We start from the raw sequence: 19,886 nt of genomic DNA, 5'->3' as shown, positions 1-19,886 counted from the left end.
CCATCGTTTGGCATCAAAAAAAAGGACATTCGGCAAATACTGGTTTTCGCAAAAAGGATGATGGTTACATCACTGGTTTGCGAAAACCAGTATTCCTCGGATGTCGTTTTTTTGGATGCCGATCGTTAGTGTGGATCCTCACGAACCTGAAAAAGTAGGTCCTTCCAGGATCTGCCCCTATTTGGACGAGATATAGCATCGGAAAGAAAAAACCAGTATTTTTTTGTGACGCTATATCTCGGCTATTTGTCGTTCGATTTAAGCGGGCGACACCTTTTCGTGATCAAGAGAATCTCCCCGATTGTTTGCAATCAGTTTCGCATCAAGGACATCAAGGACTATGGATAAAATTTGTATAACTCTGCCATTTCTCAACCAATCCAGGCGTGATACATGTCCTCGTGAGCGGAAGGGTCTCCTCTATACTATGACCTTATCAAGGACATCAGGGATGCAAGCATACGCCTTTTACACGCAATTTTGTAATAGACTGGCTGAATATGCCAGCCTGAAAGTATGCTACACTTTTTTATAAAGGAACCCACAAAAGTATGCCATGGTTTTTGAAAAATATTTCTGCATGGGTTTTCATTAAAAATTGCAGTTTTAAGTAAATAATGTAATTCCGACCGATTTGGACGGACTTCCGAAATTTTCTCGATATATTTTCTATTTATTTATGTCTTTATTTCACAATCCAATGCGATTTTTAAACCTTAATACAAAAATCTATTTGTCGTTTTACATTTTGTTTCGTACATTTCTCATAATTGATTTCAGTGTTTTAGTTTAGTCATAGATACAATTAGTATTATTTTAATTTACTTTAACATTAAATAATTAGTAACATAATTTGGTTTACTGCGACTTAAATATTAATCAAATACACACAGGTATACAAAAAATGTGGAAATATAATAATAAACTTTTCTTTTACTCCTCACACGCCTATAAATTAAAGTTAGTTTTTGTTTTAATAATCGTACGTTAGTCGAATCCCTCACTTTTACTCTGCATTTTTGTGTAAATTTACAAATGAAACAAAAACAACAAACAAGCAAAGTGCAAAGGTGTCGAAGGAGAGTCAATTTAACTTTATATCACGCATATGGGGGTCGGGGACGCAGGCTCGGTAATGGGATTAGTGTGGGGCTGGGTTTGCGTTTGGCAAAACGAGACGACAGATTGTAACACAGCACGTGCAAATAATTAATCATTAAACCATAAACAAATACAGAAAGGAAAACCATAGACGGGGGAAATTATTTTGGGAATAGAAGCAATCGGATCTAAGAGAGCTTCAAGTATGAAGGCGGAGAACATTTCTTACGCAAGAACTTGATTATGTACAGGGGCAAGCAGGACACTAGCGTGATGAGCGACACCTTCCAGAGAAAGTCGTAAGACCAGATGAACTCCCAGTCTGCGGGCGGAAAAAAACACAAAATTAGTAACGGCGCAGGCTCTGGCCTTTCAAGTGTAAAAGACTCACCGAAATACTCGTGCAAGACGGCCAATGAAATGAGATAAAGGGCCAAGCTGAATAGCTCTGCTAGCACCATTAGCCTGCAGAAAAGATGGGTAGGTTTAGGAGTGCTCGTTGGTCGTATTATTTTTAAGAACTCACCTGTGCCAAGTGCGCACGGTTAGAGCCACCATTATTAGCTCAGTCATGATCAGAGCCGAGAAGCTAATGGCAACAATGTGTATGAACTCGTCCACGAAGAGTATCAGGGCCCCGTACATGATGACGCCGCCTTGGTATATGCTAATCAATACCCAAATGAAGAAGGTCTTATAGCTGAGACTGCGACCCTTTGATAGATCCTTATATAGCTCCGGATACGTAACAGCCGTCTCCGAGGTGATGTCCTGATCCAGCACCAGCGAGAACACCGGGAACATGGTATACAATGTCGAATAGCCGACCATGAGAAAGCCCTGATACAGAGCCACCGAACTGAGGTAGAAAACTGCCGAGAATACTGCCTGCAGTGTGGTGATGATTAGGCCGCGATGGATGACGAACTGGGAAAGAGCCGCCGAGCGCTTGTAGCTCCGCCTGCCGTGGATCAGCAACAGCTTGGCAATGTGTGAGAATTGCGGAATGCTGAAATCGCCAGCCAGAGAGGCCTGTCTGCCTTCACGGCCTTCGATGCCCACGCCGGCATCCGCCTGCTGGATCATGCTCACATCGTTGCCACCATCGCCCACGGCACAAGTGCGTTTGCCCGTGTGCTTCTGGATGAGCGCCACCACCTGGGCCTTTTGGGTGGGCGAGCAGCGGCAGCATACGACAGCCGGCGAGGCGGTGGCCAGTTCGAGGAACTCTGGTCGATAATACTGCAGGCAAACTTCAAGTGATTCGCCCTCGATGACAAGGGCATGGCCCTGCTTGCGCCTGAAGCTATTCAGCTCCTGATGGGCATCCATACGCGTCTTCACGGAGCGCAGCACATGCAGACCCTGGTTCCGGCCAATTAGCTGCGAGGACTTTGCAATGCAGCAGGCGGTCTCTAGTTTATCTCCCGTCAGCATCCATACACGAACACCCGCATTGCGCAGCAGTTCCAAGGTGGGGCGCACATTTTCCTGCAGGCGATCCTCCACCCCAGTGAGGCAGAGCAGCTCCAGTTCCCTCTCTAGAGATTCGGTCACGGCGGCCACCTTAGCCACGCGATCTGTGATACTCAGGCGAGCCGCATTGTACCGCATCTCAAAGTCCGAGTACTGCTCCTCCGTGAGAACCTTCTTGGCCACCACCAATGTGCGCAGTCCCTCGCGGGCCATGTTACCCGACTCTTCGCTGAGCCAATCATTGTATTGGACAATACTGGACATGACCACATCGGCGCCCTTTAAATAGAACGTTATCTGACCGGACTTGCTTTCCCTCACGATGATGCCCATGCGTTTGCTTTCGCTGGTGAAGGGGAACAGCTGCAGAATCTGATATTGCAACAGGATATCGTCTGGAAAAAAGCCATTTACTTGGGATACGATTGCATTACGATTGTCGTTACTTACTGTCCTCGCTGGGGGTCTTCACCTGCAGTGTCATGGTGTTCAGATCCCTGGCAATCAACGTCAACCCCACCTGCTCTGTCCACTTGACCAACGCGATCTCATCCGGCGAGGCAGCCTGGTACTGATGCTCTGTGTCTGTGCTACCTGGGGCCTCGATGTTTATAACAGATTTGGTGGGAGAGTTGTTGCCGCCAGTGACTGTGGATGCCGTGGACACGGACCTATTGTCCTCCTCATCACTAACGGGGGTCACATTGTGGCACAGGGCCAAAGCGCGCACCGCCTCCCACTCACGCCAGCCTTCGGGTCGCCGCATGCGATTGCCTGCAAACATAATCGGTTTGGTGGCGGTGTTGGACTCCCCGCTGCTGGAGCTGGATACGCTGCCCTGCTGCTGTTGTTGCTGCAGTATGTTCCCCGATAGCTTCTGTATGATATGGCCAATGTGATGGAAGGTGTCCGCATCGTGCGACACAATGCCCAGGTGAATCTTTTTAAATACCATTTCGTTCTGGGTGAGGGTGCCCGTCTTGTCCGTCAGCACATAGGAGATTCTGCCCAGTTCCTCCGGTATGGTTGTGGAGCGCACCACTGTTCCTTGGATGTTGGAGTCGTTCTGCATTTGCCACGAGTAGAAGGCCTTTCCCATGTCCAGGTTCACCCGCAGACTGATCGGAATGATGTACGAGAAGAGCAGGACAAAGCGGAACATATATCTGTACCAGGGTCCACCGAATCCCTTCAGCATCATCATGACCAGCGACAGGCCCAATACGGCACAGAAAAGAACCTGAAAGAATGGCAAAAACAAATTAAATCTGCTCTTGGTAGGTAGCTTCTCTTACCTTTGTCAATCCATTGATTTCCATATCCAGGAGACCCACCTTGGATCTGGGCTGGGAGTTGTTCATCACGCTGCGGGTCTCGCAGCCCGTGTAGATGACAATGCCAGTGGCTGTGCCGGCAGCCACCACCGTATTGGCCCATAGAGTGTTCTCCACGCTGAGGCCGGTGTCCTCGCTGCCGTCCGTCATGCAGAAGGTGGCAATGAAGCTGTGTATATCGTTCTGGGGCTTCTCCACATAGAAGTGTGCATCGATGGTGTGCAACTCAGAGTCGCGGCTTAGCTTCTGGGTATAGGGCACAGCCAGGCGGGGCTTCCAGTCCGTCTCGCCATCGAGTTGGTCGGTGCGTACGAAGACGGAACCACTGCGATCGCTGGTACGCAGCAGAATAAGGTCCGCTGGCACTCTTTCGTTCTTCTCCACAATGATGACATCACCGACCTTCAGCTTAGAGCTGGGAACCATCTCGTAGCCGCTTCCATTAGTCGCCGACAGCCGTTTGTACTTCTGGGAGTTGACCTCATGATCGCGCTGGTGCCGCCTCAGGTCGTCGACTGCCTCACGACATATAGTCACCATCAGCACAAAGCCCAGCGGTCCCCAGTATGTGTACGGATAGCCAATGCGTATGTCCGGAATGAACTGCGAGAGGGCCATCAGCAGAAAGTACAGGTTGAGGAAGAAGCGAAACTGCTCGAACAACACCAGCGGCAGGAAGGTGATGAAGTTGTACTTCTGGTTCCGGATCTCGTTCGGCGGGAACTTCTCCGTGTTCACCCTCCCCAGGTTGACGGTGCGGGCTCGCAGTTCCCGTGGCCTGAACCATTTTCGCCAGCAGCTGAAAAGACACAAGAATATCAATATATAGATGCTCTTAATCCGACCAAAGCCAAGGAGCATTCTCCTGCCCCAGATTAACATATTAGGTCTCCAAATTTTCAATCTATCTGTCAGCCAATATCGCATACTTTGCTGGGCACGATTCTGCATGGATGAACAAGTGAAAAGCGCTAAGAGACATAGCTATTACTATTACATTTACAAATTTACTTTCTATCAATTCAGAACCTATCATTCGTTCCCTTTTTTCCACCCACAATCTCACACTAATTAAAATTTCTATCACATTTTCCACTCGAGTCCATAGCAATATGCAAAGGAAGGCGACCTTGAACAGAAAAAAAATCAATAATAAAAACTCGAAAAGAAACAAAAGTGAAAACTCACACAACAGCCATTAAGTACTGGCCAAACCAAACAGACACCTTTTTAATAGTGCTTAATAAAATGTGTGGCTGAGAAAGTCGGACACGAGCGGGGGGTCAGACAGGGAGCCGATTGACTGTAATTGTTTTTTGCTTGCAAGTCTTCATGTGTACCAAAATGATAGCACACTTCCCTCCTCCCACTATTGGAAGTAGTGCGAAAATCAACGTAACGAGGGTCAGGGGGGTGATGACGATGATTCACCTGAATAGATACCAGCGACTACGCTGGCGATTCAGCAGCGGAATATTCTCCCGTGTCATGGGCGTTGCAGCCGAGGTCTGCGATGTGGCATCATCCATCTGGCTTGATGCGGATTTTATTTTCCTTTTATCCAATGGAATCTAATGCACTTGGCTGTCTGGCAGGTCTTTGTTCTTTGTGGCAGCTGCTTTTCGTTTTGATTTGCTTTAACTTCGTTAAATCTTGGATTTCACATAGTGAACGAGCGGCTCAGGGCACACGATTGTTGTCCAGGCACATAACGCACAAAACGAAGCACTTGAAATTTAATAAATTAAAAAATTCTTTTGCAAAAAACATGAAAACTTTCGTTGCGGTGTGACCGAAGACTGATTTATCATAAAATATACCATCTGATACTCATAAATATACCGAAATATACCGAACCATTGATGACAGAGTTGCCACATGGCAGAGGCCCGGGCACTGGCAGCGCTGTAGAGCGCGCTCCATTTAAATGCCATCGGACGGGTTATGGAAATTTACGACTGTCGCTGTCGCTGATTGACGGAGCAGCTTCACATCGCTTTCGTTCGCACCGAGACGTTAATTAAATAAGCTTTTGTCGGTGGGTTGGTTGCCTACATTTCAGTTGCTTAGATCAGCGCAATATTGTGCCATAGTGATTGTGCCAACCATCATCCGACGCCTCTCTCTCTCTCTCTTACTATTCTCGGTGTAAACTTGTTTTCTCTCTAGATTTGTATGGCCATAGAATATAAATTCTATTTGGATTCTTGCGACTGAATGTTTTGTCAATAGCAGACACATCGCGCTAAGACCATTTCGTGTTATGATCTCATAAGAAAAAGTTGCCAAAACGCCATCAAAAAATAAAATAAGAGCCACAGCAACAGCCACAGCGAGAGTTCAATGACTGGCGACAGCCAAAAGAATTTGGCCAGACAAAAGGGCCAGGAATTCGCTCACCTTCTGCCTTCTACCTTCAACTACCATCTGGCCTTGTTTTTACATCTGCTGGCCTCTCAGTAAATGACTCACAGGGCACTTCAAAGGGACGGAAAGCCGCTTTTTAACTTTAAAGTTTCTGCCATAAGCACAAAGTGTGTCACTGTCATTAAATACGAGTGTGTGTGCCTAGAACATTTATGTATCTGCCTTTCCTGATTCACTTATCGGCCACTGTGATTCAACTGAAGCGCGTACTCGTTCAGTTTTGAATAAAATGGCATTCGCTGACATTAAAAACAAGTACACTGCACTGCACTGCACTCCGCTGCACGTCTCCGTCTGAGTAATTAACTGGAAATTTCAAAACGATTCGTAGACATCAGCAGATTATGACACAAGTGGATGATGGGATTGCTCAATCCGATATTGCATACCCCATCCCCCATTTCCCATTAAATATCCAACGTTCGCGGTGCATCTGCACTTGCACAAATTCTTGTTAAGAAACAAATAACCTAGTAATGGAGAGGGAATGCATACATTTGGAACCGTTTCTAGTACAGTTTATTCGTTTGGCAGTCTCAAGAGGGTGTCTCCAATCCTTCCTAGCTTAAAAAATGTATCTGGCTGTACATCCATCACAGATTGTACTCTCTGACTTCCACGTATATAAACATCCATACGATACCAATTGATACCGCCGCATATCGAATCGTTTTACTAAGTCAGCTTTTTGAATAAGTTTAGCTAAGAAAGTTTTTCTGAAAAGAACGTGAGGTGGTAGAATCAGCCACGACTGGGATCAGGTGTTCTTCATTCTGGATATGATGCCCTCGAAAAGGGCATGAAAGACGAGTGGGCCCGCAAGTTGCCTTCTGGCTTTTGGCTATTAACCAACATTCCCGGTGGGGGGCGCAGAGCGGAGGCAGTGGCAGTGCCAGTTGCGGGCGTCAATCGTTGTCGCTTTTCCCTTTTTCCCCCACCTGTTTGCATTTGCAAACAGCCAACAGAACAACTAAAAATAATAACATGAGGCGTTGCCATTGACAGTTTTACGTGGAGCGGTATGCGAGGGTGAAGGAGCATGTGGGCATGTGGGGGCCTGCCGGCGCACTAATTTCCATGCGATGGTGGTAAAACGAGCACGGGAAAAGTCTGTCGCCAGTTTAATGCCAATTCCAGTTAGCTCCGTGAGTGGGAGGGCGATTTATAGAAATCCGCAAAAGTAGCTTAAATAATTAAAATTATCCTGGGGATGGAAATAAAAAATGTATATGGAAGAGTAAATGAAGAGTACAATATAGAGAATATTTTCACAGCAAAAAGAAAGAAATTCCAATGTTAAATGTTAGTTGCCGCACACATACGTTGACTGCGATTCAATTAAATAATTTAATTCCGTACACAAATTAAGAAAATGAATTTCATGTTCTATATTTTTTCTTGAGCTTAGAACTCAATTGACAAGAAAGAGCCGCCAACTTCTTTCAGAAATTTCAAATAAAATTGCAAGTTCATATATATGGAACATAATATATGCTGTGGCAAACGCTGTACAAATCAAAGGTGCGCTTTGCAACAAATTAACCAGACATTAGCCACAGATGTGAATGTGCATCTGGGTTCAATTAAAGTTTTTGGATGCATTACAGAAACAATATAGAGTGCAATAATCCGAGAATAAAGGAGAACGCTTATCACCGGCTGACGAGTTTTCGGCACTAATGGAATTTATTTCCACATCTGTTGTGTATGGAAAAAAGTATACCTGTAAATACTATGTGTGGGGGGAATAGGAAAATGAGGGAAATAAATGCTCTGTTGGTTCCACTAGAGTGGTGCCACAACAACAACGAATGTGCCGCATGGCGCCTCCTCACTTTGCAATTCTAATCGGGCTGTCGAAATCTTTGAGCCTCATATAACCGAAACGGCAATCGGAGTCGAGCCCAGCCGAGTCGAGCGGTGAAATTCAAGCGAAGAGCCCAACCAAAAGTTAGACCTAGACAAAAGCCAGGCAACAGTCAGGCCGCAGAGTAACAAAACCTTCCACCAAATGAGTGTCGAAAAATTGAAGACAAACTGAAGAGGAAGCTAAAGCCAGTGCGAGGGCTTCAAGACTCCCCTCATGGTCAGTGGTCTCGAAAAAGAGGCTTGTTGAATGGTTAAATAAATAATCAAAAGCGATGACATTGAGCCCAATCGTAGGTTCAATAATAAAAGTGAATTACACATTTTACTACTCACATGAGCACAAAGCCAGAGACAATCTCAGCTGTAGATTGCAGCACTTTCATTTTATAAATATTTACTGATATATTATCTGTCTCTCACGGATTTATTTGTTGCAATATAACATTGTGGGTAAATGAGTAAATGTTTATTGTGAATCATGTTAAACACAGCACATCACATGGGAGAATTTCTTTGAAAGGTATTTACAAGTGTTTTTACAAATAATTGTTTTAATCCTAAAGATAGGTACAATATATTGTATGCACTGGCAGCAGGGATCATCTCAAAGGTCAAAAGAGTTCTTATATACATATGCACAAAAATAAATGTATAATTATCGCTGACCCAATTCAATAAGAGAACTCTGTACGATTCGGTGATAAAAATGTCACAAGTGTTGCCAGTGCTGAAAGCGGTCAACTAGAATTGGTTTTGTCATTATTACTACTCTTTTTTCTATCCTCTCCCATAATAAATAAGCCTTTGACATAAATAAATAATGAATACAATCGGTCAGTATACAGTTATAGTTAAAGACGATATTTGGATTTGTTTAAACTTTAATGAAAAAACTTAGAGTATGCCCAACACTTTTTCGAAACACACACAATAATAATTTTTACGAGCTGTCTCTCGACGCAATGCGGATTTCTTTGCTTCGTTTTTTGTGGCTAAAAGAATGACCTGCTTCTGATTAGCTGCCGCAAGGAGGGAACAAAACTTTCAATTTTTCGACACAAAAAGAATCGACCGACAAAAAAGAAAAAGAGGGGGACAAAAAACACCTCTAAGCGACTTCTGCTTCTGCGGAACTCGTTTGTATAATTTAGAAACCTTGAAAACAACATTTCGTGTATTGTTTTTAAACGAGAGCCCATGGAGATGATGGGAACTGGTTTTGTTTTTGGGAGTCTTTATTTGATGTGATTTCTCGAGCTGTTTACGAGTTAACGAATTGCACGGCACGGAAAACATCGATTAGATTCAAGAGAGAGATGTGGGGGAGGGAATCAGGTTGGGACTTGCAACAATTGGAGTCCAACGAGAGCGTTTCCTTTTATTTTCTGTTTGTCACCCGACTGTCGTCGCTCGGACACTATTTATAGACTTGTTTTGGTTTATATTTCTTTCTATTTTTTTAAATGTTTTGTACCCAACAGAAAGCTGGAACGGTCTACGGACCGGGAATTCGTCTGTCACGTTTATCGATTTGCAGTTCGAAATGTTTTTAATTTATTTTTCCGAACCACTTACAAGTGTGTGCCGTGCCCTGCCATTCCCATGTTCTCTAGCGGTTTCCTTTCTAATTAGCTAAATTAAAAATATATCTCGGGATCGGCTATACATATCTACAATGTGTAGCACATTGCGACTCACATTTCAAAATTCATAGAGAGAGCGTAGCAGAAAGATTTCTTGGAAATGTTTTTCGTAAAAGCTTTTGACTAAATCGCATTGCAACAGAGGAAGCTGCTTGTTCTTATGGCGCAACAATTTCGAAGTCCAAATACAGTGAATCACATGTGGAAAGACATCTTTCGTGCCCCTGTTTATGGGTCCACTCGACAGAGATTTCACTGTAATAATAAACGGTGGCAGGGAGGAAAACAACAAGTTGTCTAGAAGGGAACAATTTGGCAGAGGAAAAGTGATTGAAATAAGTCAAGAAGCAAGGTCAACGGTCGAAGATTCTGCTGCTCCTGGCTGGGAACACAGAATTTACTTCGTGGAACATTTGGTATCCACTTCACTGTATTGACAGATTGTAACTGAGGTTTTCCGCTTATAAGAGCACATCTGGGGGCACCTCCACATGTACATATATCCAATACCACATTTCTTTCGAAAAAATCTGTTTTTTTGTTATTTTTTTTTGTCGCCACACTCGCTGTATTTATTGCGCATACGCAGCGTTGCCACTGAAAAATTCACTCACCTGCAGAGGCACAGCTTGCAGATGTTCCCGAGGCTACGGCCCTTGCTCCTCCGGCGGTTGTTCTGGTAGAAGACGGTGGCCGAGCCATTCTCCGGATCGATGACGGTGCTGTGTGTCCCGTTGTCAAGATCACTTGCAACTGCCGCGCTGTCGCCCACACCTGTGGCCGCACCCCCGCTGGGGCCGGAAGCAGCGGAGCCTGAAACTGCCGCACCAATCCCGTGTCCACCCGCGCCGCTGCCACCCGCGTTAATTGTGTGCGTTAATTGCGCCAGTTTCGAAACGCTGCTGCTGCTGTTCGAGTATTTCGCGCGCTCGCGACTCCGTTCATTTCTATAACGTATTTGTCCGGCGGCAGAGCCAAGACTGTGCCCAAAGAGATTCCCCAGAAAGCTGCCGCCGCCGCTGCTGCTGCTGTTGACGCCAACGTCAGCGACACCGCTATAACCAGTTGAGCTTTTGCGGTGTCTGCCCCTGCTGTTGTTGTTGCTGTTGCTCTTGCTGCTGCTGCTGACGGCAGCGACACTCGCGGTCCGTACGTCTCTGCGTATGAGCAATTCTGTCTCAGAGTCGGTTTCGCTCTCTTCGTCAAAGTCTCGTAGCGGCACACTGCTATCGGCCATTTTAGGAGAGCGAAAGAGAGTTTACACAGGTGTTTATTTGTTGCTGTGCTGCGCGCCTGCCTCAATTCGGTGAATTTTTATATTTTTTGCCTTTAATCTAATTTAAACCATGTCATGGCATTTGCATACATATTATTTTGTATACATTTCGATGTCTCACTCTCTTGATTTCAAATGATTCTTTGCCACGTTTCCATTGGAGAGACCCCTTCCCTCACGACTCTATTCACGTGCTGGTAGTCGCCTGCTCTGCTCCTTAGCAGCCTCCTTGTCCTTATCTCTCGATTTGCTTGAACGGTAAACATGTGGGTGCGTGTTTGTCGTATAACCGTAAATCACGTCTATCAACAACACTATCAACACTTTTATTTCGTGGCGGCGTGGCCCGAGTCAAATACAGTTTACACCTCTTATCATCAGAAACGGATGCCGGCTACCATTCGTCACCATAAACGCACTAGTATAAACCGAGCAATCGAGCCGGACTATATGCTTTTTGTTAATACAAATAGCTTCTAAAATCCAAAGACCATTGCTCACACGTGCACACAGCAATAGCAACTTTACTTCCGATTTTCACATTTCGTCAACTGGTTAGTCTTTCTCTATTGCACATTTTTGCGAATTTTTGTTTTTTTGACACGTTTCTAGAGGTGTCAAACCATCGAGGGCACTATCGATAGTATCGATATTTTACTGATGGCCTCTACTATCGACGGTTTTGAGACTATCATGATAGTATCGAGCTACAGTCGTTGCGCTTTTGATATGTTTGGATTGGCTGCTATAAAATACGAAGACAAATTTGTAAAAAAAATCGACAGGTGGCATCTAATTTTTACAATGGACAAGTTCCTAAAAGGTTTCAATGGTTTTTTAAAAATTATTTCAACCCGATACTATCACGATAGCATCGATTGTTTTTTCAAAACATTCGACGTTGATATTCCTCGATATTGATATTCCGTTTAATATTACCAGCTAGCTGGCTCAGCCCTAAACATTCCGGTGGGGGGGGGGGCGGGGGGCTTTACTAGCTAGTTGGCCCTCTCAGCCCTGAAAGAGGAATTTTATCCAATTCCTCAATGAATTTTGTTCAGGTTTGGCTAGTTTTCAGAACTCGTTTTCATTGGATTGTTTCCATAATAAGGTTCAAACAAAAGCGGCCAAAGCATAACACGTAAATGTTGACGTCAGTGTTGCTGGTCAACCAAGTATCTTTTATGCGTATGGGCTTTTGTATACCTTATTTCTTTTACTTGGTGTTAAATGTTTTGTTCCAAGCTCCATTGAAACATTATTTATGATTTTATCCTAGATTGCCATGTTTTTTACCTATTAATGCATATGTTTGTGTTTTATATATACTTTTATCCCTGTTCTGATACCTATTATTGGAACCCGTGAGCTAAAAAATTTCGTTAATATCTTTAAAACAGAGACTGAGTAGTTTCTGCATTAATTGGAGCCTGAAATTACAAACAATATCTCAAGTCCACAATATCCATTTTCCCAGGGTATGCAGACTGTTGCTCATTCCGTGCCAAAGTTGCACAGCAATGCTGCTACTTCATTTCCCCATGTTGCTGATATTTTTCCCATACAAATCAAATGTATCATACGGGAACGCGTATGGAATGACGCAACAATGAATCTTTATTCCATACGCGTTCCCGTAAGATACATTTGATTTTGTATGGGAAAAATTTCAGCAACATGCTGCCACACCACGAAAATGAGGGGAAAGTCTCCACAAAAACACTCTATTCTCCACGAATTGAGAGCGAATTTTGCAAACTCTCCACGAATTGAGAGCAAATTTTGAAAACTCTCCACGAATTGAGAGCAAATTTTGAAAACTCTCCACGAATTGAGAGTGAATAATATCGATATTTTTATGCGATAAGTGGAGTCTGGCGGTCATTTTGAAGCGTATCTTAATATATAAACAAATAAATTGGAACTTGATTAAATAATCTACCGTAAGTATTCTGAAGGACACGAAAAGATGCGTTGATATTCCTAATATTCAGTTTACTATTACTAGATAGTTGGCTCTCTCAGCTCTAAACAAATAATTTTATCCGATAGATACATAAATTTTTTAACAGATTGGCAAGTTTTCAGAAGTCCTTTTTATTGGATTATTTACATATTAAGGTTCAAACAAAAACAGCATAAAACGAATTTGTCGTCGTTTTGTGGCGTTGCCAGACTCGTGTAATTCGTAGTTGCTGCGGGATGTCATACCGTGATATTTTGTGATATGAAATTCGTCAATTTTGATATTCAGTTAAATATTATTAGCTAGTTAGCCCTTTCAGCACTCAACATATAAGTTTGTCCAATTCATGAATCAATTCTCTAAAAAATTGGCTAGACTTTAGAACTCCCTTTTATGGGAATGTTTACATAATGGCGTTCAAACAAAAAAGGTAAAATGCAATAGTGCTATAAATGAAACCTGCTAAAATTACACAGCACTGATTGGCGGTAAATTCAAATTATATCTACGAAGAATTGAGATTAAAGCATCAGCAAGTTTGTATAAAATGTTTAATGTTTATTTATAGCTTAGTTTAGCAAATAAACAATAAACGGCCATTTACATAGAGATCTTAAACCACTAAAAATAATATGCACACAGTAGACGCTGTCTCAAAGCAATCACACATCCGATCAAATAATTTAAAGACGAACAAATGTGTTTCAACCTAATACATTCCGCAACTGGGAATCAGCACTCTGGGACACAGCTGTGCAGATTGCTTTGTTTTTTCTGGGGGAGGGGGCTTTAATCGCTAGGCTAGGTAACGGGTAAAGGGTACATACGGAATAAATACGAGTATAGACGCTCGATACATCAGATATATTGGTATTCAGCTGCGCTCCGTTTGTAGCGGTATGTTTGAGTCCGAATTAGAATAGTTGTGTTCCAATCTGGGTCGAAACTCATCCTCGCCATCCGAGTAGGAGCCCACGGAACGACAAATGCTATAAAGATATCATTATTAGTTGACCCAGCATAGAGTAAATATAACTCCATTCGTCATACCGCTGCGTTGACGCATAACCCTCGATGGCCAGAGCCTGACTCACGCCCGGTGGCAGCAGCTGCTGGAGCAGGGCATCTTTGGCCGCATTTGCGGTGGTGGGCAGCGCCACATGATTCATATCCACCGATGAATGGGACTGGGACAAGTGCGAGTTCGCTGGCGTGGTCAGACCATTTACCAGCCGCGTCCTGCCACTGTCCGTCTCGTCACCCCTTTGGGTGCGTTCGATGTATCGCAAGGTGCTGAACAGCTCCAAAAGATTTCCAAAGGTGTTGCGCAGATCACAGTGGCCGATAATATCAAAGCACAGCTGAGAGACGTTCTGACGCAGCAGGTAGATGGCATATTTGGTCTGTTGCGACGGCAGAATGGAGCGCGTATACAAGGGGAACCTGATCAAACGAGGGGGACAATTTTTAGATGAGAATGATTGTAAAGTATGCCTCCACTTACTCTCTTGTGGTGTAGGTGAGTTCTTTGATCTCGTCCACAATCCTCGTTTTGGAGGGCTCGTAGAGAATGCGGTTCCGCAGGGGCCGGTCCATGATAATGGCCAGCATCTGCACTAGATGTGCCACATAGCCGAGGGCCGCACTCACCGCCAGCGGTGAGACATTCTCGAGGACCTGGGCATTGGCCGCCTGCCGCGAATCACTTGTGTACTGCTCCATGTGGGGGAAGGCAATGCCGCAAATGCTGAGCTGCTGACCCCCGCCCACGCTCTGTATATTGTAGATCTCCTGCAGTTCTAGCACCAAGGTCGACATGCGTCTGTCCATCTGTCGCATAATCTGGCGTCGCTGATCACGCTGGGCCAGATGCTGGGGCTGCACCGTTCGCAGCTCCAGGCGCTCTTGTTCGAGTTGATGCCGCTGCCTGTGCAACTGCTGCTGCAGGGCCTCCCTTGTCTCGCCGAGTGCCTCCAAACGTTGCTTGGCCTTCTTGTTGCGCTGCTGGAAGGTTTCCCGCTCCGCTTGGAGCAGCCGTTGCTTGCAGCGCAGCCCCTCAATCTGCTTGGTCAGCTGTTGGGCATTGTACAGGGCCAAGGGGGCAATCTGCTGCTGCTCGGCCAGCAGAACGCTGAGAGTACGCCCCATGGAATGGTGGATGTGGTGGGAGTGGTCTCCGGACAGGGATGTGGTGCGAGGCTTTAGCCGCAGTTCGTTCCTGGTCACGCAGTGAACGCTCAGGCGAGCAATCTCCTTGCCGATCTCAGACATGTGGCGCAGCTTCTGCTGCTGGAGCCGCTGCAGTCGCTGCAGCAGAAGCAGCTTGTCCAGGTTGTAGCTGCGGCGAATCTCCTGCTGATGGCACTTCAGTTGAGCGTACCGCATCGTGCTCATCTTCAGGACGGGGCTCGCGCTGCGACTGGTATTGGGCGAGTTGATGCCGAGCTGGTCCTTGGGCTGCTCCTCCTTCTCCTCCTCTCCGTAGTTCTGATAGTGCAGATGCAGCTGCGCATGCAGGCCCTGCTCGCTGATCATCGACGGGGACACAAACTGCTCGCCATTCATTTGGAAAATCAAACAGTTCTGGCCGCACTGGCCAATCGTCAGAGGAGCCAAGGGTATCAGGCCGGAGAAGTACACGCCCCAGCTGAACAGCAGTTCGGGGCGTCTCCCAGGCTCCCTGAAAAAGACAAAAGCGTTACGGAACGTTACAAAGAACCTTAAACCAAAATCTCTCTTACCCGCACATGTCCTTCGTCCTGGCGTCAGTCTCTCTTGTTTGGCCAGCAGCTCGCTTGGCTGCCGGCCAGTGCTTCCACACCTTGACGCACACACACTGCGCGTTAGATTTTCGCCAGGCATCGCCGTCTGCCCCGATCTCCGCCCACTTTTGCTGCTGATGGCGCTGCGGCAGCTTTTCGCTCGTGTAGAGCGCCTCACTAGCCTTATCTGAGTGCAGCGTATAGTAGAGCAGCACATCCTCTGCCTCCGCCTCGGTTTCCACTACCGTCTCCGTCGCCACACTCCATTGCCGACACACAATATTGAATCCCTGTATACGCGTCAGGTTGCGGAGACGGAGCTGCTGCGTTGCCAGCGGCAACCATTTTCGGCAGCGCGGCCGCAGATTCATCGCAACAGTGGATAGAGGGGTTGGATGCCGGTTACGTTACGATCTTGCGGCTACCCAGTGCATTGTCCACCAAATTAACTATTGTTGTAGTTTTTCGCAATGAATTTTAACAAAAAAAAATAACAGCTGTTTTCTGCAGTGTGACAGACCCTTAGAACTTAGCCCACTAAAGCCCCTCTATTTAAACTGGTTAATAATACTGTTTGTTAATGGTTCTTAGACCTATAATTAATTATACCTTATATACCGATAGACCGTAGATATACCTTGAACGCCATTTCGACGTCAAATTATCCAGAAAATAATATAATACACCGCGGTTTTCTGGTGTAGTGTTGGTAAACGTCCGGCATAGTAAAATAGCATTGTGAGTCAGAGCAGCTAGCTTGCCACAGCTAGCAAATCAGCTATCGATATTTGACAACTAATTTGTTTCTGTTTGTTTTTTCTTCTTCTTCCTTTTTGCGGAAAATATATTTTCTTCTTCTTCCTATTTGCGGAAAATTGATCTTCTTCTTCTTCCTATTTGCGGAAAATTTATCTTCTTCTTCTTGTTTGCCTACTTTTGTTTTAGGGCTGCCAGATCGGTTCAAAGCGAATCGGTAATGAAACGGGTAGCAAAATATCATGGTGTGGCCTTCAACTACGAATTGCACGAGTCTGGCAACGCCACAAAAACGACGTCAAATTCGTTTTATGTTGTTTTTGTTTGAACCTTAATATGTAAATAATCCAATGAAAAGGACTTCTGAAAACTTGCCAATCTTGTACAAAAACTTATGTATGTATCGGATAAAATTATTTTTTTAGGGCTGAGAGTCCCAGCTAGCTAGTAATATTAAACGGAATATCAAAATCGAGAAATATAAACGTTGAATGTTTTGAAAAAACAATCGATACTGTCATGATAGTTTCAAATCCATCGATAGTAGAGTATATCGATACCATCGATATAGCCCTCGACAAACAAAACAAAAACAAAACAAACAAAAAGTCCGCTTAAAAGGAAGCCTGGCTGCAAGGTGTTCAGCTCCATGAGTTTGCACGATGCTAAATTACATTAGAGATACAATTATGGCTCCGTCAACACGCAGTAGCAGCAGCAGCAGCAAACAAACTGTCACAACCAAGGAAATCTCAACTGCTCCAATGCGGGGCTACAAGATAACTGATAACGAGCGAACGAGAAAATACGGGATTGGAGCCAATTCATTGGAAATGCTGCTAACCAAAGCCAAAAACAAGTTTCCGGTGAGTGTTGCTATAACTAAGAAAGGGAAAACTCCAGTGAAAATGTTTGCGTTCCACCCACCCACGTACCCATGCACCCACGCAGGGGCAAAATGTTCTTGGCCCTGGCACATTCAAGGCCAATGTCCCTGGCAGTGGCTTCCGCATTCCGTTTGTCTCTCTGTCAATTCAATGGTACCCGCAGTGCGCATGTCTGGCAAATTGTTGGAGTAGAGGAAACCTTGTAGACAACCTGTTGCCTTTGCTGTCGCTTGTCGCGTCCTTGTCCTAGCCAAAAAACAATTCTCTGAAGGCCAGTGAACTTCCCTCCAAATTGGCCGAGACATTTCGGCTTTGGCCTCGCTCTGGCCTGTTGTAACGCCATGTCAAGGGCAATTTATACAATTTAGTTTCATTCAAATGTTAAGCTGCAGGACTTGCACATCTATCTGGCCTCCGATGGCTTTGAGGTGTCCGATGATGATTATTTGAATAGCCTGCCCGCCCAGACGTTGTTCATTGTGGCTGGTCCCGATGCAGTCATAACAACAGGTGAGAGCCAGTGCACTTGTCTAGCAGAGCAATTTAATTTACGAATATTATTATACCCGACAGATGCCGACTTTGAATTTGAGAAAATGCGCCAGCAATCGCCCCTGCTGAAGGTGGCGGACATCTTCTATGACTTCATCGAACAGCACCCGGAGAAGTTTCGACGCATGATCTCGGACTATGAGCACCAGAAGCAGCGACTGGTCCTGGACAACAGCAAGGCTCATCTCAGCTTGAAGGACGAGCACGTGGAATGGTTCGAGGGCGGCGAGGAGCGCTTTCACTCCAAGGAAGAGGCCATGGCCGTGCGTGCCCAGACGCGTGTGCGCGGCTACTACTATAAGGCCAAGGAGGAGCTGACACGCAATCCGTTGTACAGGCAAAATCCCAAGGCGCGGCAAGTCATCAACTCGGTGCTGGAGCAATTCCGCTACCTCCTCATCGGATGCGACTATTTCTCAATGATGTTCAACAGAAAGTGTGGACAAAAGCACGCCTTTCTTCAGCAGCTGGGGCAGACGGGCGAGGAGGAGCCCGACGCCGGAAGCCTTCCAAGTAAGAGACTAAGGCAACTAATCAAGGAGTACACCAAGCAGCATTCCATTCTCGACGATTGGTCCGTTTCGTTGTGCTCCGATCTGGGGGACTTCTATTGCCAGGGCGCCTATTCGGATAATGGCAACTGCTGCTCCCTGCAGCATACCATCAATCCGTATGCCTCGCGCGAAAATCTCATTTTGTTTCAGGTCTGGAATCTGGATCATCAAATTGAACTCACTCGCACGATTCTGCCCGCCCTGGTGGCCAATGTGGAGGAGCTAGTCACCAAGCCGCAGCTCAAATGTTCGTTCCACAACAAGCGCGTGGTAGACATCTCTGTGCTGGAGTACTTTCTAGAAATATTCTCCCTGAAGAACCTAAAGCTAGTGCACATTGTGTGCCATGAGAAGGTGCAACGCTCAAATCGTTCAAATGGTCGCCTGCTCTGTCCGGATTGTCATGAGTACCGGATTGTGCAGGAGCTCATGGATCTGCAGGGGGCAAGTCAAACCACGTGTTAAAGGGTTCGATTCGAAAACAGTTACCTATCCAAGCAATACTATAAACAATAACTGAAGATATATACATATATGTATACACCCATATGTTATTCAGATTATTTCTTTAGGCTCTGTTTACTGTGTTAAACTAAGCAATCTAATATTTAAAATAGTTGATTGCTAATTTGTTATTGTTTTAAAACGTGATCTCCAGCGGGATGAATTGTACAAATCCAAAGTATCTCAAAGTTAACTATCAAAAGAAACGTAGTGTTGAAAAAGTATTTACAGAATATTATGAGTATGTATGTATGTATAACCATGCATTTAATTTAGCAAACTACTATAACTACATATGTGGCAATATATTGTATTGATATCTAGCTTTAAATGTTTATTGACTGTAGCGCTTGTAGTTGAAATTTGAATGCGTTTTGTTGGCGTTACACGATCAACGTTGTCCACACTATGGATCATATATTGTATTTGCCAAGAGTTTAGCTTGCAAAAGATAGATAGTAAATATAAAACTATACATATACAGATAATATATATTATATACATATATCGAATTTCCATTGAGTTAAATTTAAGATAAATATAAAAGTATACAACGGTTTTTGCTACACTCGGCTTCTCTGTACCTCAACGAACTTGCTCTGAGCTCTTACTGTTTCACTCCAATCTACACACACTATAAATCTGTAAATCCGTAAATATAAGAACCCTACCAAACTCTTTCCCCTACAAAGTTTCTGATAATAAAAGACAGTTGTACCATTAGCCAGCGGTTTTTTTTTTGGGATTGGGGTACTTTTTCAATCAAATATAAACCCAGT

At 44.8% G+C, this 19,886-nt stretch overlaps 3 protein-coding genes across 5 annotated transcripts; 1 reads left to right on the top strand and 2 right to left on the bottom strand.

Annotated features, from left to right (window-relative positions):
* Positions 1–665: 665 nt before the first annotated feature.
* On the bottom strand, positions 666–11,708 carry LOC111072496 (probable phospholipid-transporting ATPase IIB). 2 transcript variants are annotated; one of them, XM_022364411.2, is made up of 6 exons: positions 10,465–11,708; positions 3,873–4,710; positions 3,028–3,817; positions 1,628–2,972; positions 1,493–1,566; positions 666–1,423 (listed from the first exon to the last, which is right to left on the bottom strand). In XM_022364411.2, exons 1-6 carry the CDS (start codon positions 11,085–11,087, stop codon positions 1,290–1,292), a joined length of 3,804 nt encoding a protein of 1,267 aa, XP_022220103.2. In that variant the 5' UTR covers positions 11,088–11,708; the 3' UTR covers positions 666–1,289. The 2 variants fall into 2 exon arrangements, with proteins under 2 accessions (XP_022220103.2, XP_022220104.2); XM_022364412.2 differs by lacking the exon at positions 10,465–11,708 and adding an exon at positions 5,343–5,715.
* Positions 11,709–13,919: 2,211 nt separating this feature from the next.
* LOC111072488 (UV radiation resistance-associated gene protein) lies at positions 13,920–16,378 on the bottom strand. Its single transcript, XM_022364403.2, has 4 exons — positions 15,834–16,378; positions 14,597–15,772; positions 14,143–14,535; positions 13,920–14,081 (listed from the first exon to the last, which is right to left on the bottom strand). Exons 1-4 carry the CDS (start codon positions 16,223–16,225, stop codon positions 13,967–13,969), a joined length of 2,076 nt encoding a protein of 691 aa, XP_022220095.2. The 5' UTR covers positions 16,226–16,378; the 3' UTR covers positions 13,920–13,966.
* Positions 16,379–17,175: 797 nt separating this feature from the next.
* Positions 17,176–19,839, top strand: LOC111072559 (DNA fragmentation factor subunit beta). Of its 2 annotated transcripts, none has more exons than XM_022364507.2 (3): positions 17,176–17,476; positions 17,890–18,007; positions 18,071–19,839. In XM_022364507.2, exons 1-3 carry the CDS (start codon positions 17,273–17,275, stop codon positions 19,066–19,068), a joined length of 1,320 nt encoding a protein of 439 aa, XP_022220199.2. In that variant the 5' UTR covers positions 17,176–17,272; the 3' UTR covers positions 19,069–19,839. The 2 variants fall into 2 exon arrangements, with proteins under 2 accessions (XP_022220199.2, XP_022220198.2); XM_022364506.2 differs by having other exon boundaries at positions 17,177–17,476; positions 17,884–18,007.
* Positions 19,840–19,886: the final 47 nt, after the last annotated feature.

This window comes from Drosophila obscura, unplaced genomic scaffold (assembly GCF_018151105.1).
Source record: "Drosophila obscura isolate BZ-5 IFL unplaced genomic scaffold, ASM1815110v1 contig_179, whole genome shotgun sequence".
NCBI classification, from domain to species: domain Eukaryota; kingdom Metazoa; phylum Arthropoda; class Insecta; order Diptera; family Drosophilidae; genus Drosophila; species Drosophila obscura.
Note: the sequence above shows the minus strand (reverse complement) of the source record. Positions and strands in the feature narration are given on the sequence as shown.

What these genes read in the sequence shown, in the direction of transcription:
- LOC111072496 (XM_022364411.2), bottom strand. Translation starts at nt 11,087, where the DNA reads ATGGCCGATAGCAGTGTGCCGCTACGAGACTTTGACGAAGAGAGCGAA. An exon ending in AAATCAATGGATTGACAAAG is followed by an intron (nt 3,818 to 3,872) that starts GTAAGAGAAGCT and finishes CCATTCTTTCAG; the next exon opens with GTTCTTTTCTGTGCCGTATT. An exon ending in ACCGTGCGCACTTGGCACAG is followed by an intron (nt 1,567 to 1,627) that starts GTGAGTTCTTAA and finishes TCTTTTCTGCAG; the next exon opens with GCTAATGGTGCTAGCAGAGC.
- LOC111072488 (XM_022364403.2), bottom strand. Translation starts at nt 16,225, where the DNA reads ATGAATCTGCGGCCGCGCTGCCGAAAATGGTTGCCGCTGGCAACGCAG. An exon ending in AGGACGAAGGACATGTGCGG is followed by an intron (nt 15,773 to 15,833) that starts GTAAGAGAGATT and finishes TGTCTTTTTCAG; the next exon opens with GGAGCCTGGGAGACGCCCCG. An exon ending in CTCACCTACACCACAAGAGA is followed by an intron (nt 14,536 to 14,596) that starts GTAAGTGGAGGC and finishes TCGTTTGATCAG; the next exon opens with GTTCCCCTTGTATACGCGCT.
- LOC111072559 (XM_022364506.2), top strand. Translation starts at nt 17,273, where the DNA reads ATGCTAAATTACATTAGAGATACAATTATGGCTCCGTCAACACGCAGT. An exon ending in AAGCCAAAAACAAGTTTCCG is followed by an intron (nt 17,477 to 17,883) that starts GTGAGTGTTGCT and finishes TCAAATGTTAAG; the next exon opens with CTGCAGGACTTGCACATCTA. An exon ending in CGATGCAGTCATAACAACAG is followed by an intron (nt 18,008 to 18,070) that starts GTGAGAGCCAGT and finishes TATACCCGACAG; the next exon opens with ATGCCGACTTTGAATTTGAG.